A 17904-nucleotide genomic window follows, 5' to 3' on the forward strand; every position below is an offset into this window, starting at 1 on the left:
TTCCTGCATAGTGGGAAGAATAAGAGAAGAGATCGGAGGAAGGGCTACGAAAAAGCGTCATCTGAGAGCAAACTTAAGACATGAGTGATGGAGCAAAGTCTCAGAGGAGGTGGATGAATTCATCTTAAGAAAGAATATGTCTTTAGAAATGTATTAAGAAATATATCTTTCTCTTACAATTAACAGGAAAGAAGTGGTCAGAAATTACAAGAAACCTTGAAATGGAAAGGAAGATCTGGAGACAGGTCAGATTAGCTGCCTTGGTGAACTGGGAGACAAGGTGTTCATTCAAAGTGAGGAAACAGACACAGGCAACTGGGTAGGAAATGCAATAAGGAGTAAATTAGGTGGTGAGCACCCAGCTGAGGCTGAATTAAATGAATTTTCAATGGAACTAATTAGCCCAGGCTCACAACTTTCTAAAGTTCAGAACGGAAGTAGGAAAAAAAAAAAAAAATTGTGGGATTTACTCTAAGAATTAGAATGAAGGAATAGAGGACTATGAAAGCATTTCTGAAATATCCAGTCCTAGAGACCCAAGTTTTAAAGTATTACTGAAGAAAATTCAATTGATTTGGTCTTTATAAAACCAGAATAATAATCATATATTTATCAAAGACCCTCACATCTATTACCTCATTTCATCTTCCCAACAGATCTGAGACAAAAGATATTTATACATGCTCTTCATAGCTATGGAAACGGACTTCAAAAGATTGACTCCCAAATCACCCAGCAGATCCTGACCCGAAGCCACTCAAACGTAAGCCTGTACTTTCCTGCTGCACCACGGCTGCTCCCCCTGCACACTTCCTCCTCCACAGTCCACTCGGGAATCGGCTGCCCAGTGGTCCGCCCTGGTATCAAAGCAAATACCACTGTACTCCCACTCTCCCTTTAGCCTGAGTTTCTAGGTTTTATATAAGGAACAGACTCAACATTTTAAATGTAAAAAACCTTAGACTGACAAAATGACAGGGCAAATTAAAAGGAGGGTATAAAAGCGTACTTAATTAAATTAAAATTTTAAAGTTTAACATATTTAATATTTACAATGTGTGCAACACTTCTTTATACTTGAGATATGAGTACCAGACACTGACCGATTTCTCAAGGCAAGCCACGCAAATCCTCAGATTCGGTCTCTAAAGCTAAGCTTCCAAAGTGTGCAAACAAAGTCAGTGATTTTTGTCCTTGTCAAAACTACAATTAGAAACAACCCAAACGTCCATCACCTAATAAATGAATAAATAAAATGCATATCTATACAATGGAATATAATTTAGAAAGAAAAAGGAATATAGTACTGAAACATGATACAAAATGGATAAACCTTGCAGACAGTATACTAAGTAAAAGAAGCCAGTTACAAAAGACCACATATTGTATGATCCTGTTTATATGAGATGTCCAAAACAGGCAAATCAATAGAGACAGAGTAGATCAGTAGTTGCCAGGAGCTAGCAGAGTTGGGAGGAACTGTGGAGTGACTGCTCATGGGGATGAGGTTTCTTTTCGGGGTGATGAAAATGCTCTAAAATTGTGGTGATGGTGGCACAACTTTGGCAACACAGTAAAAACCATTGAATTGTCACTTAAATGAGTGAATTGTATGGTATGTAAATTATATCTCAATAAAGCTGTTAAAAATTCGCAATTAGCAGGTAGTTCCACTGGTCATGGGTGTATTGGGTGTGTGTGTGTGTGTGTGTGTGTGTGTGTGTGTGTGTGTGTGTGTGTGTGTGTGTGTGTAGACATATATACATGCATAACTAATTAAAGTGTGGAAGCATATAAGAGCCTACTTTAAAAGAAATTCAATGGTTTAATAACCCTCTCACAGTTCAGTGATGCCTGTAAGTCTGTCTGAGGCCAACACCTCCAACAAACTCATCCTGTTTTCCACCCTCTCACCACAAGATAAAAATACATCTGGCTGCCATGTGTCTCCCCTTTCATTTTCCTCCATTCCACCCTCCACTCCAAATTTATTAAAATGTCCCATTTCATCCTGGCATTCCAGAACATTCGGGCATCTCGTGACTATGCTTAAAAACTCACTCTTATTTCCCTGAACTCTGTTTCTCCTCCGTTTCTACCCTGTACTCTGATAAGTTTTGTGTTTAAAAACAAACACTACCCAATGAACTTACAGGAATGGCCTGATCCAGAGTAACTGTGCAGCAGAGCCACAGTCTTGCAGAAACTCAGGCTACCGTATGTTCTGCCTTTACCCAACTCGGGAAAAAACTGATCCCGATCTGATCTTGAAAATGTTCGGGGCAAAATGAGAAGATTTTCCCTTCCTAATACTTGATTCTGAATAACCTGAAGCTGTTTTCCAGGAACCCTAGGAAAGCAGAGGGTCCTTGGGTATATTCTTCTCATAAAAAAATTTCTTCTTAATTTGATATTTTAGACTAGACATAATCTATCATTCTAGAGTACTGTGAACAATTTTTAAATGAACAAATACCAAAGATTCAATAACATGTTGCTGTTAGCATTTAAAATGGGTACAATTCATTCAGAAGGCAACAACACCGCCTACCAAGGTCAAAATGATGCTAAAGTTAAGGGAGTAATTCATTAGAAACAAAAGACTTCCTATAGGGAGAGCTCTACCACAGCTTTAGGTGTGTAAGTATAAAAAACACTGGGGAAGATGTAGAAATACAATAGAAATTTAAAAGTTTGGCCAATTATGGTACAGAAACCCAACAGAATGCTGCATCTACTAAAAAAAGTTATAAAGATGAGGTAGAAACATGGGTAGCATTTATCATATAAAGTGAATGGTGAGAACACAAAATGGTAACTATAACACAACACTATGTCATCTTTCAAAAACACATCATCTTCTTAAATTGTCTTTTAAAAATTTTGGAAAAATGACTCACCTCCAAATCTCTCATTGTAAAAGGTTCCCCATCCATTCTATTTGCTCAATTAAATTTTTCTTTCTTTTGTCTTTCTGGCCACCTCTACTTTCTAGTATAGCTGTGTTTATCTCCTTCACTCATTCTTTTGATAAAAATTTCACTGCCAGTCAGGCTCTCTTTTCTAACTCTAGGAAAAATATCTATATAAAGGCTACATTTGCAGCAACATGGATGGACCAAGGCATTGTCATACTGAGTGAACTAAGTCAGACAGACAAAGACAAATACCGTATGATATTGCTTATATGTGGAATCTAAGAAAAGGGTACAAACGAACTTATCTACAAAAGAGAAAAAGAGTTACAGATGCAGAAAATAAACTTACGGTTACCATGGGATAAGGGGGAGGGGGAAGGGATAAAGTTGGAAGACTGGGATTGACGTACACACACTACTATATATAAAATAGATAACTAATAAGGAACTACTGTATAGCACAAAGAACTCTACCCAATACTCATAATGGCCTATATGGGAAAAGAATCTAAAAAAAGAGTGGATATATGTGTAACAGATTCACTTTGCTGTACAGCAGAAACTAACACAATACTGTAAATCAACTATACTCCAGTAAAAATTTTAAAAAATTAAAAAAAAAAAAAGCCTACAGAGCAGAAGACAAAGTCCCCAGTGACTGCTGCACTTACGCCCCACATCCTGCCCTGATCCCTCTGTGAACCCTACAAAGCGCAGGAGACAGTGGAAGGAGATGAGGAATGGCACCAGGCCTCAAAGCTATTTTCTGGCTACTTGTGCTGGTCTCTTAGCATGCACAGAAAACAGAAATTTAAAATAATCAACTACTGCAAGTTTCTTACCTATTGCATGACTCTGACTCTGGTGAAGAAAGAGCTTCCTCTTGAATATCAGTACAGCTGGAAGAATCATCTGGTCTGTCAGGCTCTAGTTTCCCTGGGGAGTCCAGCTTTGACTGAGGGAAGTGGTTTGTTACCGAGGGTATATCTGAGAATTTCATTTTATTATCTTCCTGTCCTAAAAAGGAAAAAAGAAATGAAAGAAAGAAAGAAAAAAAAGAAACATTTAAGAGTACCTTCAAATTTACAACCTCTGTGTATTTATTATTTCCACAACATTTAATATTCCTATTTGGTAAAATAGGAGTTTATGGAACACTGATTCCAAAACTCTAGTGACAGCCAGAGAGTAAGAATTAGCACTACACTGGTGCTATCTGGTTATACTGTCCACCCAATGTATTTCCAGATTAATTAATTCAAAAATAAAATGTTCTTTAAAACCAGGAGCAGGGAGAACCTTATAATTCTAATGAGGCTTTTATTTACAGTATTACTAAAGAATTCCTGAATATTTCACAGATCAGAGAAGAGTGATAAACATAAGAAACATGACAAAAAAGGATTAAAGATTCAATTAATAAGAGAAGCACAATATTTGTCACTGACTGCTGAATGGTAGTGAATCCATCTGGACATTTTTCTAAATCTGTTACATAGAATCTAATATTCACTGGGGAAGAGAAAAACTAATAAGACATAACCAATATATCCGTTTGATCCAACACATGTCACATTTTTACACATCCCTTATCATATTCTCACTTTCCGAGGTCTCTTACTGCAGATAAAGATAAAGGCCCAGGAAAGCTGGGGGGATGCAGACACAGTGTATGCAGGAAGATGACATGCAGATGTGACCAAATATCTGTGAATATGAGTGCAGAAAATCATCTCTGTGCAGGATTCTTCAGTGTCCAGGCCCCTCCCTCACGATGTGTTTCAGGGCTCTGCTGGGACTTCACTTGTGCTGGCTTTAAGATTCAGGGACCGAGTGAGTTCTTGACATGCCTGACACGTGCTACTGGGATAGAGCCCCCTTTCATGGGTTTGCTCACAGAGAAGAAGAGCTTTCACATATCACTCATGCACTCGTGGAGGCAAGTGACCTTTAACAAAGGACACCAATGAGAACTGTCAAGGTTTTGTTATAAAGTTTATGGAAAAAGAATAAGATTCTTCAAACAAACAAACAAAAACCTTTCCAACTCCATATGGTCAAGATTGTTCCAGAAACAATTATAAGTTTTTGTTACCCTCGTGAACAGCCTACATCACACAAGAGTACAATTTCTAAAAATAAGCTCCTGATGTTGTCTGGCTTTCGCTAAGCCTGCTCATTACCAAAACAAAACTGTACCCTCTAATGTTTACCTGGGAAAGGGAAACATGCAGTCAACTAAAAGGACCATCCAGGATCTCTAGGATATTCTCTTGTAAACAGACACCTAGGACCAGTTGAGAGGAATCAATCACCCAGTAAACCCGGTGAACCCAGGCAACTCTATCACTCAGCTGGCTGGGAGAATGCAATCAAGCCGGCAAACCACGGAGCAGGAATCCAACATAAAACTACCTTTTATTTTTGCACCTGATTTATATTCTTCTCTTACTTCTTCCCCTCTTATATAAGCTTCTACAGGATAAATTCCCTCTTGCAGACAAATATCATTCAACAACTGGGGGCAATGGAAGTCAGTTATCCTTCATATCTGCCCATGGATCTCAGGACGGAACTCCAAATAAAGCCGAAAACATGAGGCCCCGACATTAAATCTCCCTAAAGAAACGTAAAGTAACAAAAACAGATGAAGGTTTTACTTAACAGGACACATACCTTGTTCACTTATATTGGCACTTTAATGAGCAAGTTTACTCTAAAGAGCAAGTTACACTGGTTGTATGATGCTATAAAAAGCCCAACCTGGGCTTCCCTGGTGGCGCAATGGTTGAGAGTCTGCCTGCCGATGCAGGGGACACGGGTTCGTGCCCCAGTCCGGGAAGATCCCACATGCCACGGAGCGGCTGGCCCTGTGAGCCATGGCCGCTGAGCCTGCGCGTCCGGAGCCTGTGCCCCGCAACGGGAGAGGCCACAACAGTGAGAGGCCCGCGTACCGCAAAAAAATAAAAAGCTCAACCTTTCGGTCTGTGCCAGTCTGTCTGCCTCTCTCTCACACTCCCCACCCCTCCCAGACACACGCGTTCATGCGCAGCTATCTACCAGCAGCACTCATCGCTGAACCCCAGACAGAGCAATACTCATGTGCACATACACAAAGAATACACCACCCCTGACTACAAGCAATCAATCATTTTCAAAAGAGATTCAGCCAATAAACGAAAATATTCTCTTAATCCGAGATATTAAGCCAGATTTTCTCAGGACCTCAACTACTCTCTGACAACGTCCTTCAACAACTGCATGAACAAATTTAACTTGTTCACAAAGACCATAAAGTATATACTTATACTCAGGCAGTAACCTACTACATGACACCAAAAGAACTGAGGACAAAAATAAAGAATGTTATAGCACTGAAAGAATAAAACACTTAGGGCTTCCCTGGTGGCGCTGTGGTTAAGAGTCCGCCTGCCGATGCAGGGGACGTGGGTTCGTGCCCCGGTCTGGGAAGATCCCACATGCCGCGGAGCGGCTGGGCCCGTGAGCCATGGCCGCTGGGCCTGTGCGTCCGGAGCCTGTGCTCTGCAACGGGAGAGGCCACAACAGTGAGAGGTCCGCGTAACGCAAAAAAAAAAAAAAAAAAAAAAAAGAATAAAACACTTAGAAATAAATCTAACCAAGGAGGTGAAAGACTTGCATGCTGAAAACTACAAAACATTGTTGAAAGTAATTTTTAAAAAGACAAAAATGAATGACAGACATCCTGTGTTCATGGAACAGAAGACTTAATATTGTTAAGATGTCAACTAACCAAAGCAACTAATCAATGCAATCCCAATGGCACTTTTTGCAGAAATAGAAAAATCCATCGTAACATTCACATGGACTCTCAAGGGAACCAAATGGCCAAAACAACCTTGAAAAGGAAGAATATAGTTGGAGGACTCATACCCCAAGAGTTGGAGGACTCCAACTCTTAAATTTGTTACAAAGCTATGGTAATTAAAACAGTATAGCACTGGCATAAGGATAGACATACAGACCAATTAAATAGAACACAGAGTACAGAAATAAACCCTCACATACATGGTCAATTGATTTTCAACAAGGATGTCAAAAGCATTCAACAGAGAAAGGACAGTCTTTTTAACAAATGGTGCTCAGAAAACTGCATTATCTACATGCAAAAAGATGAAGATGGACCGTTACTTACACCATATACAAAAATTAACTCAAAGTGGACCACAGACCTAAACTTAAGAGCTAAAACTATAAAACTCTTCGGAGAAAACACATAGGAAAATCTTCATGACACTGATTTTGCAACAACTTCATGGCTATAACAGCAAAAGCACAAGCAACAAAAGAAAAAATTGATAAACTGGTCTTCATCAAAATAAAGCACTCTATGCATCAAAAGATACTATCCTGAAAACAAAAAGACAACCCAGAAAAAAGCTGAAAAATATTTGCAAACCATATATATAATGGATTAATATTCAAAATATTTAAAGAACTCTTAAAACTCAACAACAAAAAAATAAACAAGCCAATTAAAAAATGGGCAAAAGACTTGAACAGACATTTCTCCAAAGAAGAAAAACAAATGGCCACTAACCATATAAAAAGATGCTCAACATCATTAGTCATTAGAAAAATACAAATCAAAAAACCACAATGAGATACAAATTGACATCTACCAAGGTGGCTACAGTAAAAAAAAAAAAAAAAAGGAAAATAACGAGTGTTGACACACATATAGAGAAATTGGAATCCTCAAGCATTGCTGGTGGGAATGTAAAATGGTGCAGCCACTATGGAAAATAGTTTGGTGGTTTCTGAAAAGGTAAACAAAGAATTACTATGTGAACCAGAAATTCCATTGCTAGGTACATATCCAAAAGAATGGAAAGCAGAGACTTGAACAGATACATGAACACCAATGCACACAGCAGCATTATTCACAACTGCCAAACGGTGAAAATAACCCATTACAGAAGAATGGATAAACAAAATGTGGTATATAGATACAATGGAATTCATCCATAAAAAATAATGAAATTTTGATATATGCTACAACATGGGGACCTTGAAAACATTATGCTTAATGAAATAAGCTGACAAAGAAGGACAAATAATATATGATTCCACTTATATGAGGTACCTAGAATAAGCAAATTCATAGACACAGAAAGTAGACCAGAGATTACCAAGAAATGGTGGGGAAAGTGGAAGAGTTATTATTTAATGGGTACAGAGTTTTCACTGGAAATGATGAAAAAGTTTTGGGTGTAATAGTGGTGATGGTGACACAACACCGTGAATGTACTTAATGCCACTGAATTGTACATTTATGAATGGTTAAAATGATAAATATGTTTTGTTTATTTTTATCACAATAAAGACAAAATAATAAAGAATTTTCTTGTGCACTTTCCTCCATTATGATTGTTTTTTTGTTCACTGGCCCAAAGTCCTGGCAACACAAATATAATATCAATCTCAAATTTTAAAATGGGTTGAAATTGGAATGTGCTGTGTACTAGCCTTAGATATTTTAGCAGAACATTCCATCCAAAGTTATTACCAGCGACCTATAATAAAAATAATTTATTCTCTTTGTAGGATACCTAAGGATCTGCAGCAATAAATCCTATACCTCAAGCTTAAACAACTAAAAAACTTCTGATTTCTCATTAATAGAAAGGAAGACAGATTTTAGAAACTGTGTCTTCAGGACATCTCCACGATCATTCTTCCCAGAGTAATAAACCTAGTTTACATCCAACAACTGCTATATGTCTAAAAATACTTTTGCCCATTTCAAATACCAATTAAGTCCAAAGTAAATTCCTTTGTTTTTTTCCTTTTGATATTAAAAATTTAAAAATTCCATATACTTCTGTTTTTAGTTAAAGTCTCTTACCCACGCATACAGATAATAGCTTTTCTGTAGATTCATCTTCTTCTTTTACTTTTTTTTTTGACATTCCAACAGTTTTCTTATATCCTTTTTTGGCTTGATCCACCAGACGCTGAAATTCATTCTGATGTTTTATACCTGAAATTCAAAAGATCTTCTCAGTAAATCAAGGACTATAAAAGTTACATGTCTACAACCGATGGACTGAACACCAAGAATAACACAAGCTTGCTCAAGAACAGCACCCTTTGGACACACTTACAACGAATTTAAAAGGCCTGGGGAGCTGAGGAAGCATTCTTTTATATCTTCCCCCTTCCTCAGATACAAACTTGAAACATGATATTCCTAGTTCGCAACTGTAGTTTCTTCCCATATCCCACTCTTTTAAAAAGGCTTTTCTTTTTGCCGTACGCGGGCCTCTCACTGTTGTGGCCTCTCCCGTTGTGGAGAACAGGCTCTAGACACGCAGACTCAGCAGTCATGGCTCACGGGCCTAGCCGCTCCGCGGCATGTGGGATCTTCCTGGACCGGGGCACGAACCCGTGTCCCCTGCATCGGCAGGCAGACTCTCAACAACTGCACCACCAGGGAAGCCCTAAAAAGGCTTTTTGATAAGAGCATGAAAGATGCTGTTTTCTTAAATATAACCAAAAGACACCATTCTAACTTCCCAGACACAACCGAGTACTAAGAGGAAGAACACTAACTGAGTATAAAAGCAGAAGCTTCTAGGAAAGTTGGATAAAAACATAGGATATCTACTTTAATTTCCCCTTTTTCCTTCACATTTCTTGCCTGTTTCCTATCAGAACCCCTTTAATAATCTAAGATCCCCACCACCACCAATCTACCTTATCTTAGGATATTATAATTAACCAATCTTAATTTACTACTACTTTAACACCTCTGAAGATAATTTAAGCCTGACCTCCAGGTCACCATTATTAGTGTACATTAATTTACTCAATAAAGAGTGGCTGTTCGTCATTCGACCATGGACTTGAACACATCTATTTGTGACTCTGAACCATGGTTCAAACAGCTGAGGCTGTACTTACTTATCTAGCAACCTTAAACACTTAAGTCATGGTCCAAAATGATGTTGTAGATCCTATAAAAATACATTTTAGAAAGATTCATACTGCAAGTAGTTAACACAAAGTTTTGAGACTGTTTCCCTCCAGTACCCATCATATTCCCTGTAGTTATTCCCATGAATAACTGGGTTTAGGGGAAAATTTGTGCTTCGGCTGAAAACTATGCATTTTCTAGAGCCACCCTTCCAGGATTCCAGTCATCCACTGCTCTTGAGCTAGGTTACAGTTCTGTAAATTGTAGATAACCGAGCACAATGGAAAACAATTCTTGTCTATAGACAAGCAGAATCCTGTCTGGTGAAGGTTCGATTGACTTCCGTCCCCCTCTGGAAAAAGCCAGTTTTCCCTCCATTTGCATATTCATTTCAATATTCCTGATCTATACATGTGACTGTTCTTTGGACATTAGGGACAGAATGCTCCTAATTCCAACATATTTATGTGCATGGTATGTGTATGAAAACTCCCAGTGAAACTAATGTGTTGGGTTGCAAAGTGTCTGGTAAATTTTAAATAAGAGACTGGTTAAAATTTCAGCAAAATATAAGCTGCCCGTAAAGATTACTAGAAAAAATTAGCTCTTCAGAAATAGGTGAGATCTCATGTAGAATACAAGCTAAGTGATTTCTTTTAAGTCCTATTTAACTCTATACATTTGAGAACAATTACTTTGTACTTGTTCAGCTCCCCAGAATCAATGGGCTACCACCACTGCCATCCTTATGTAGTTTGTGTTAGGCAAGGGTAACACAGCACTATGGGGTCCACATAATTTAAGCAGATCAGCCTGGGCCATTCTGCTAGTAAGGCTTCTCCTGCTAGTAAGGCTCCTCCGTTGTGTACTTATGGATTGTGGATTTAGAATGACTCAGGAAACTTGCTAAAGTCATCTCATAACAGCTAAGGAGGCTTAATGACTTTATCTTCTAAAGTAATAAAATCCCAGGTTTAGAAGAGATTTTCTTTTTAAATCTAATTACCCCTACAGCTAGGCTGGAAAGCAAAAAGTAAATGGCAACCACAGCTTTGGCTTTGGCCCAAGAAGTCCAATAACCTCTCAAAAAATGAACAATGCCAAGAGATTATCACTAATAAAATTGTTCCCACGCATTTCTCCACCTCATTTTAGGAGTTCTGCCATTTGGCAAGGAGAACTTTAGAGTTTAAAGTCTCAGTTCTGCTGGCTCAATGCCCTGAATTTACCTCTTAAAAGTTTTAAGTGGTTCAGACAGTGGTAGGAGCTGACGAATAAGCCCACATTGAACCAAGGCATACTCTTCAAGATTTTTAATACTTGAATCATACCACCCTTTCTGCCTCACCAAGTTGAAATACCATCATCTTTTCTAGTGCCAAGTCAAGCCCTTCATGCCCTCACCACCTCACCTGCTCTTTTTTTAGAGCAGCGTTTACAGCCAGAGTATCTCTGGGTCTGCCCGTGAACCCAGGGGTGCACCAAAACCAGGATCCCGAGAGTGGGACAGACTCTAGCCTCTAAAGTGATGTCACTGAGATACATACTCATTTACTTTAAGTCACAGAGTGAGTCTGAAGTCAGTGTCTCCCAAAGTAAAATCTCACGTCTTTTTTTCCGGAACTACCTATGACACCCACGCAGCAAACACGGATGAAGAACAGATTAACACTAAAGGCTAACATTCACTCAGGATTCATTCATTTAACCTGAACTGACTAGCCTCACTTTAAATTCATGACCGTAAGTCTCAAACAAGCACTCAGCACTATCGTACAACTTTTCTACATTTCTCAAGTAAACTTTGCTTTACAATTCTCCAAAATGTCGACTTTATACTTTCTCCAAACCTCCAACACTCCCTTCTCAGTTGGGCTCACACTACTTTGAAACTACAGAAAAGTTCTAACAGGAACTCTGTCGTCTTCCAACCACCACTACTTCATCTGTGCACACATGATCTATCTTCCTGGCAGTTAGCATGAAACAGTGATCCTTGCTGCAATTAAGGGCCAACTGCTAATTTATGCTCTGGATGCCATCACTAAGGTCTTCTTACAGTATGTGATACATACTGTAATACAGTGATACAGTATGTGCAATTATCCTTTACTCTATCATCTATTTCCCCCTCTCTTGTGAATCTTTCCCACTGCATACAAATAAGCCTAGGACGGGACCGTGCTTTTGAAACAGAGTGTGGGTTGTGAAAACAACTTAGTAGATCCAGACCAGCATTTTTTTCTTAAAACAATAGTAAGAATAGGATGGAGCTTCCCTGGTGGTGCAGTGGTTGAGAGTCCGCCTGCTGATGGAGGGGACACGGGTTCGTGCCCCGGTCCGGGAGGATCCCACATGCCACGGAGCGGCTAGGCCCGTGAGCCATGGCTGCTGAGCCTGCGTGTCCGAAGCCTGTGCCCCGCAATGGGAGAGGCCACGGCAGTGAGAGGCCCACGTACCGCAAAAAAAAAGAATAGAATAAAAAGTGCCAGAGTGCATTAAAAATGGAAAGAGGAAACAACCAAGATGTCCTTCATTAGGTTAATGGATAATAAACTGTGGTACATCCAGAGAGTGGAGTGTCATTCAGCTCTAAAAAGAAGTAAACTATTGGGACTTCCCTAGGGGCTCAGTGGTTAAGAATCCGCCTGCCAATGCAGGGGTCATGGGTTTGAGCCCTGGTCCGGGAAGATTCCACATGCTGCGGAGCAACTAAGCCCATGCACCACAACTACTGAGCCCGCATGCCACAACTACCGAAGCCCATGCGCCTGGAGCCCATGCTCCGCAACGAGAAGCCACCGCAGTGAGAAGCCCACACACCGCAATGAAGAGCAGCCCCTGCTCACCGCGACTAGAGAAAGCCCGCACGCAGCAACAAAGACCCAACGCAGCCAAAAATAAATAAAATAAAATAAATAAATTTATAAAAAATAAATAAATAAAAATCTAGATGTAGACATATGCTTTCACTTCTGCTGGGTAAATAGCTAGGAGTAGAATTACTGGTAGGTAGGTTTATGTTTCCATTTATAACAGACTACTAAACTGTTTATCTAAGTGGCTGCATCATATTGCATTCTCACCAGCAATGTATATAAGAGTTCCATTAGCTCTACATCCTGGCCAACACTTGGGATTATCCTTTCTTTCTTTCTTTTTTCTTTTTTGCCATTAAAATAACCATATCTTTTCATGTGGTTATTTGGTATTTGAGTATCTCCTTCTCTGAAGATGTTTAAATATCTGCGCTTTTAAAAAATACATCCTAGGACTTATTGAATTTTAAGAGTTCTTTATATAATACAGATACTAGCACTTTGTCAAATATAAATTTTACAATATTTTCTCACAATCTGTGACTTGCTTTTTCATTTTCGTATTTCTCTTTTTTTTTTTTTTTGCCGCACCATGCAGCATGTGGGATCTTAGTTTCCCTACCAGGAATCGAACCCACGCCCCCTGCAGTGGAAACATGGAGTCTTAACAACTGGACCGCCAGGGAAGTCCCTTCATATTTGTCTTCTGAAGTGTAAAAGCTTTTGTTTTAATGAAATATAATTTATCACTTTTTTCTTTTTCTTTTACGATTCATACTACTTGTGAAAGATGATCATGTCAACTGTGAAGAAAAAGTCTTATTTCTTCCTTTCAAATCTGAATATTACTTCTCTTTCTTGCCTTATCACACTGGCAAGGACCTACGGTACAATGCTGAACAAAAGTGGTAAGAATAGACTTCTCTACCCTGTTCCTAGTCAGAAGAGAAGCACTCAATATTTTACCATTAAATATGATGTTAGTTGTAGGTTTTTCAGATATCCTATACCAGAACAGTCCCCAACCTGTTTGCACCAGGGACTGATTTCATGGAAGACAAGTTTTCCACAGACCGGGGTTGGAGGATGGTTCAGGCGGTAATGGGGGCAACGGGGAGCGGCAGATGAAGCTTCACTCACTCGCCTGCCGCTCACCTCCTGCTGTGCGGCCCGGTTCCTAACAGGCCGTGGACTGGTACCGGTCCAGAGCCCAGGGGTTGGGGATCCCTGCTATACCAGATTAAAAAAATTCTCATTTAGTGAGAGTTTTTATTACTAATGGGTGTTCAACTTTGACATATACTTATTCTGCATCTACCTATAAAATTATAGTGGTTTTTTTTCCACTCTGTTAATACACTGAATTATACTGATTAATTTTCTAACATTAAACCAATCTTGCATTCTTAGGATAAATTCCACTTGGTTATACTGCATTATCCTTTTTATGTTGTGCTGGATTTGATTTACTAAAATATTGTTAAGAATTTTTGCATCTATGTTCATGAGGAATATTGGTCAGAACTTTTTATTATACTACCCTTGTCTGGTTTTAACTTTCATGGAAACTTTAGCTTCATAAAATGAGGTAGGAAGTATTCCTTCCTTTTCAATTTTTTAGAAAAAATTTTGTAGAATTGGTATTATTTCCTTCCTTATGTGTTTCATAGAATTCACACCAGCGATGCCAACTGGATCTGGAGTTTTCTTCCTGGGGATGCAAATTCAATTCATTTACTAGATATAGGGCTATTCAACCTTATCTATTTCTTCTTGAGTAAGGTTTGGTAATTTGTGTCTTTCAAGAAACTTGTCCATTTCATGTATGTTTCCACACTGACTGGCATGAAGTTATTCATAATATTCCCTTACTGTGCTTTTAATATCAATAGGATACTTAGTAATTCTCCCTCTTTTATTCCTGATATTGGCAATTTGTGCTTTCTCTCTTTTTGTCCTAATCAGGCTTGCTAGAGGGTTCCCAATTTTGTTGACCTTTACAAACAGCTTGTGGTTTCATAGATTTTCTGTTATTTTTCTGTCTTCAATTTCACTGATTTCTGCTCTTCACTGTTACTCTCCATCTGCTTACTTAGGATGGAATTTGCCCTTCTTTCCCTAGTTTCTTAAGAGGAAAGCACAGATAACAAATTTAAAACCTCTTCTCTTTTCTAATATAAGCTTTTAATGCTACACATTCCCTTCTAAGCATTGCGTTAGCTGCAACACACATTGCTATGATGTCCTTTCATTCAGTTCAATTCATTCCCTAATCTGCATTTACCTCAGCCAGAATATTTTTCAATTCAAGTATGTATGTCATCTAAGGAATTCCATTTGTTTTTTTTGTTTTTGTTTTCGTTTTTTGGCCACACTGTGCGCCTTCTGGGATCTAGTTCCCCAACCAGGGATCAAACCCGGGTCAGTGAAAGCAAGGACTCCTGACCACTGGACTGCCAGGGAACTCCCTTTTTGGTCTTTTTTTAATACTGTCCATTTCTCAACTCAGCATGACCCTCCCTCATTCTTCCTTCTTCTAAAGAACATATTTGTAAATGTTGTTTAAACAGTTTTATCTACTAGTTTCATCCTCTCTGTCATTGCTGGGTCTGGTTCTATTAATTGATTTTTCTCTTTTCTAGGATGTTATTTTTTGCTTCTTTGAATTTCTGGTAATTTCAATAGGATATTGTTAATTTTATATTTTTGTACCTATTTAGTGATTATTTTGAGGTTCCCCCACCCGGGACCTTAAAGCTGCCTGCAAGCTGCTGGACCTGTAGAGCTCACCATCTTATTTGTTTTCTTTCTCTCAGGGGAAACAGTCCTGTGCTACCTTTTTCCAATATCTGAAAATCTACTGATTTATATATTTCATCTGGTTTTCCAGCTTTTAAGGGAGAAAAGTAAATACAGTCTGTTATTCCATCTGGGCTAGGAGTAGAAATCTCCATTTACTTTGATTTTTCTGTGCTGGGAAAGTTATCTTTTTACCAAAATATGCCATTTATGATTTATGTTAATATAATGAACTTATTGTTGTTTTTAAATAAGTTAATAAATATTTTTGAAATTTCTCGGTTTTAATTTTTCTTAGACCCATGTGTTATTTGGAAGTGTATTATTTAGTTTCCAAATATTGGTGATCTTCAGAGGGCTTTGTGAACAGACTTTGTGCACTGAATGAACTCACAAGGTGACCTTCTGCAGACCCCCGGGGTTCTCTCTTCAGTGCAACTTTCTCTTCTCCGCACTCTGTCTTGCAAACTTCAGCTCCTTCAGTTTCTCTGGTCTTTCTTTCTCCTTAACTCAGAGCCCCCCAAGCTCTGCCTAGGATCTCCCTGCCCAACACGGAGCCTAGAAACTCTATTATAGGGCTCGTATAATAAATTTTTCCATCTCTCAGAGATTCCTGTCCTTTGTTACCTAATGTCTAACGTCTTGAAAACTATTTCATATGTTTTGTCCATTTACAGTGGTTGTTTGTTGTTTTTTTGGGGGGGGGCAGGGGGGTTGTTATCAGGTCCCAGTTACTCTGTCTTGGCCAGAAGCAGAAGTCCCCCAAGCTTTAATCTGTAATATGATACATATCAACAACTATAACCCACACAAATGAAAGCTCTTTGGTGCCCTAGACAAGTTTTAAGAGTGTACAGAGGCTTAGAGAACTGAGAACTGTTGCTCTAAACGTTGGGGTGCCCCAGGGCTTAGCCTTAGGCTCTGTTCCCCACAGACCTCTTCTCCCAGCTAATTGTATCTAAGTATACAATTTTAAAGCACATGTCTTTTTAGTTAGATAGATTCATCCATTCATGCCTAATTCTCTTTTCCACTTGGATATCCACTAAAACCCAAAACTTAACACAGACAAAATAGGAATTTTGATTCCATTTCCCCATCCACAATCCTCACCCTGGTCTCCATCTCAGTAAATGGCATCATCACTTCTCCAGGTGCTTGAATCAAAAATGCAGGGGTCATTCTTGATTCCTCTTTTATTCACCCCCTATATTAAATTCATCAGCAGGTACTATTGGTTCTACTTTGAAAGTTTACCTTGAATTGTGTATTTTACTTCTGCTACCACTCTAGAAATGCCACATCCCTGACCTAATTTACTAAAATGGCCTCACTTCATTCAGGTCTCTTCTCAAACATCACATCACCCTTCTTAAAGGAGCCCTTCTGGTCAAGCAGCTCCATCACTTTCTATCCCTACCTTAAGTCTCTTCCTAGCATGTATCACTATCTGACACATCTTACTCGTTTGTTTACTGTCTGACTATTCCCAATACAGTGTAAGCTCCATGTGGGCAGAGACTTGGTCTGTTTCTTTAATGTTATATTCCCAATACCTAGAATACTGTCTGGGTGATCCATAAATATTGCCTGAGTGAAGAGCCTTTCGGTTAGTTTTCTTACTATTTCTTGCCACCTTACAATTTATTCTGTATTCAGCAGATGCCATCTTTTTAGACATAAATAAAATCATATTACTTGTCTTTCTAAACTCTCCAATGACTTCCCACTGCAGGAAGAATAAAGCCCAGTACACTCTTACAAGGTCTTTCCTTCCGGGACCTGGCCCTGCCTCCCTGTACACCACTCTTCCGCTTCGCTCACTACACTCCACTCACACCCGCCGACGCTGTGTCTACCTCAGCACCTCTGCCCCTGACGCTCCCTCTGCCTGCAATACTCTTCCTCCGGCTCTGTGAATGGCTGCCTTTATTCTCATTTCAATTTTTTTTTTTTTTGTCTGCGCCTGACCGGGGATCAAACCGAAGCCCCCTGCATTAGGAGCACGGAGTCTTAACCACTGCACCACCAGGGAAGTTCCGCTAGCAATATTGTTTTGTTTTGTTTTTTTGTAATTTTACGTCATTTTTTATTTATTTAATTTTATTTTTTGGCTGTGTTGGGTCTTCGTTTCTGCATGAGGGCTTTCTCTAGTTGCGGCAAGCAGGGGCCACTCTTCATCGCGGTGCGTGGGCCTCTCACTGTCGCAGCCTCTCCTGTTGCAGAGCACAAGCTCCAGATGCGCAGGCTCAGTAGTTGTGGCTCACAGGCCTAGCTGCTCCGCGGCATGTGGGATCTTCCGAGACCAGGGCTCAAACCCGTGTCCCCTGCATTGGCAGGCAGATTCTCAACCACTGTGCCACCAGCGAAGCCCATTTCGATTTTTTCTTTTACTTATGACTCATCTCAA

General features: G+C 39.3%; 1 protein-coding gene across 4 annotated transcripts in view; it reads right to left on the reverse strand.

The window, feature by feature from the left end:
- Nucleotides 1-17904, reverse strand: part of RAD18 (RAD18 E3 ubiquitin protein ligase) — a 114891-nt gene that overhangs the window by 30697 nt on the left and 66290 nt on the right. For all 4 annotated transcript variants that reach the window (XM_067755297.1, XM_067755294.1, XM_067755296.1 and 1 more), the window contains 2 exons: nucleotides 8806-8940; nucleotides 3761-3935 (listed from right to left, as the gene is read on the reverse strand). In XM_067755297.1, coding sequence (XP_067611398.1) covers nucleotides 3761-3935; nucleotides 8806-8940 — 310 coding nt within the window. The remainder of the gene's footprint in view (nucleotides 1-3760; nucleotides 3936-8805; nucleotides 8941-17904) is intronic.

Source organism: Pseudorca crassidens, chromosome 10 (genome assembly GCF_039906515.1).
Source record: "Pseudorca crassidens isolate mPseCra1 chromosome 10, mPseCra1.hap1, whole genome shotgun sequence".
Lineage (NCBI taxonomy): Eukaryota > Metazoa > Chordata > Mammalia > Artiodactyla > Delphinidae > Pseudorca > Pseudorca crassidens.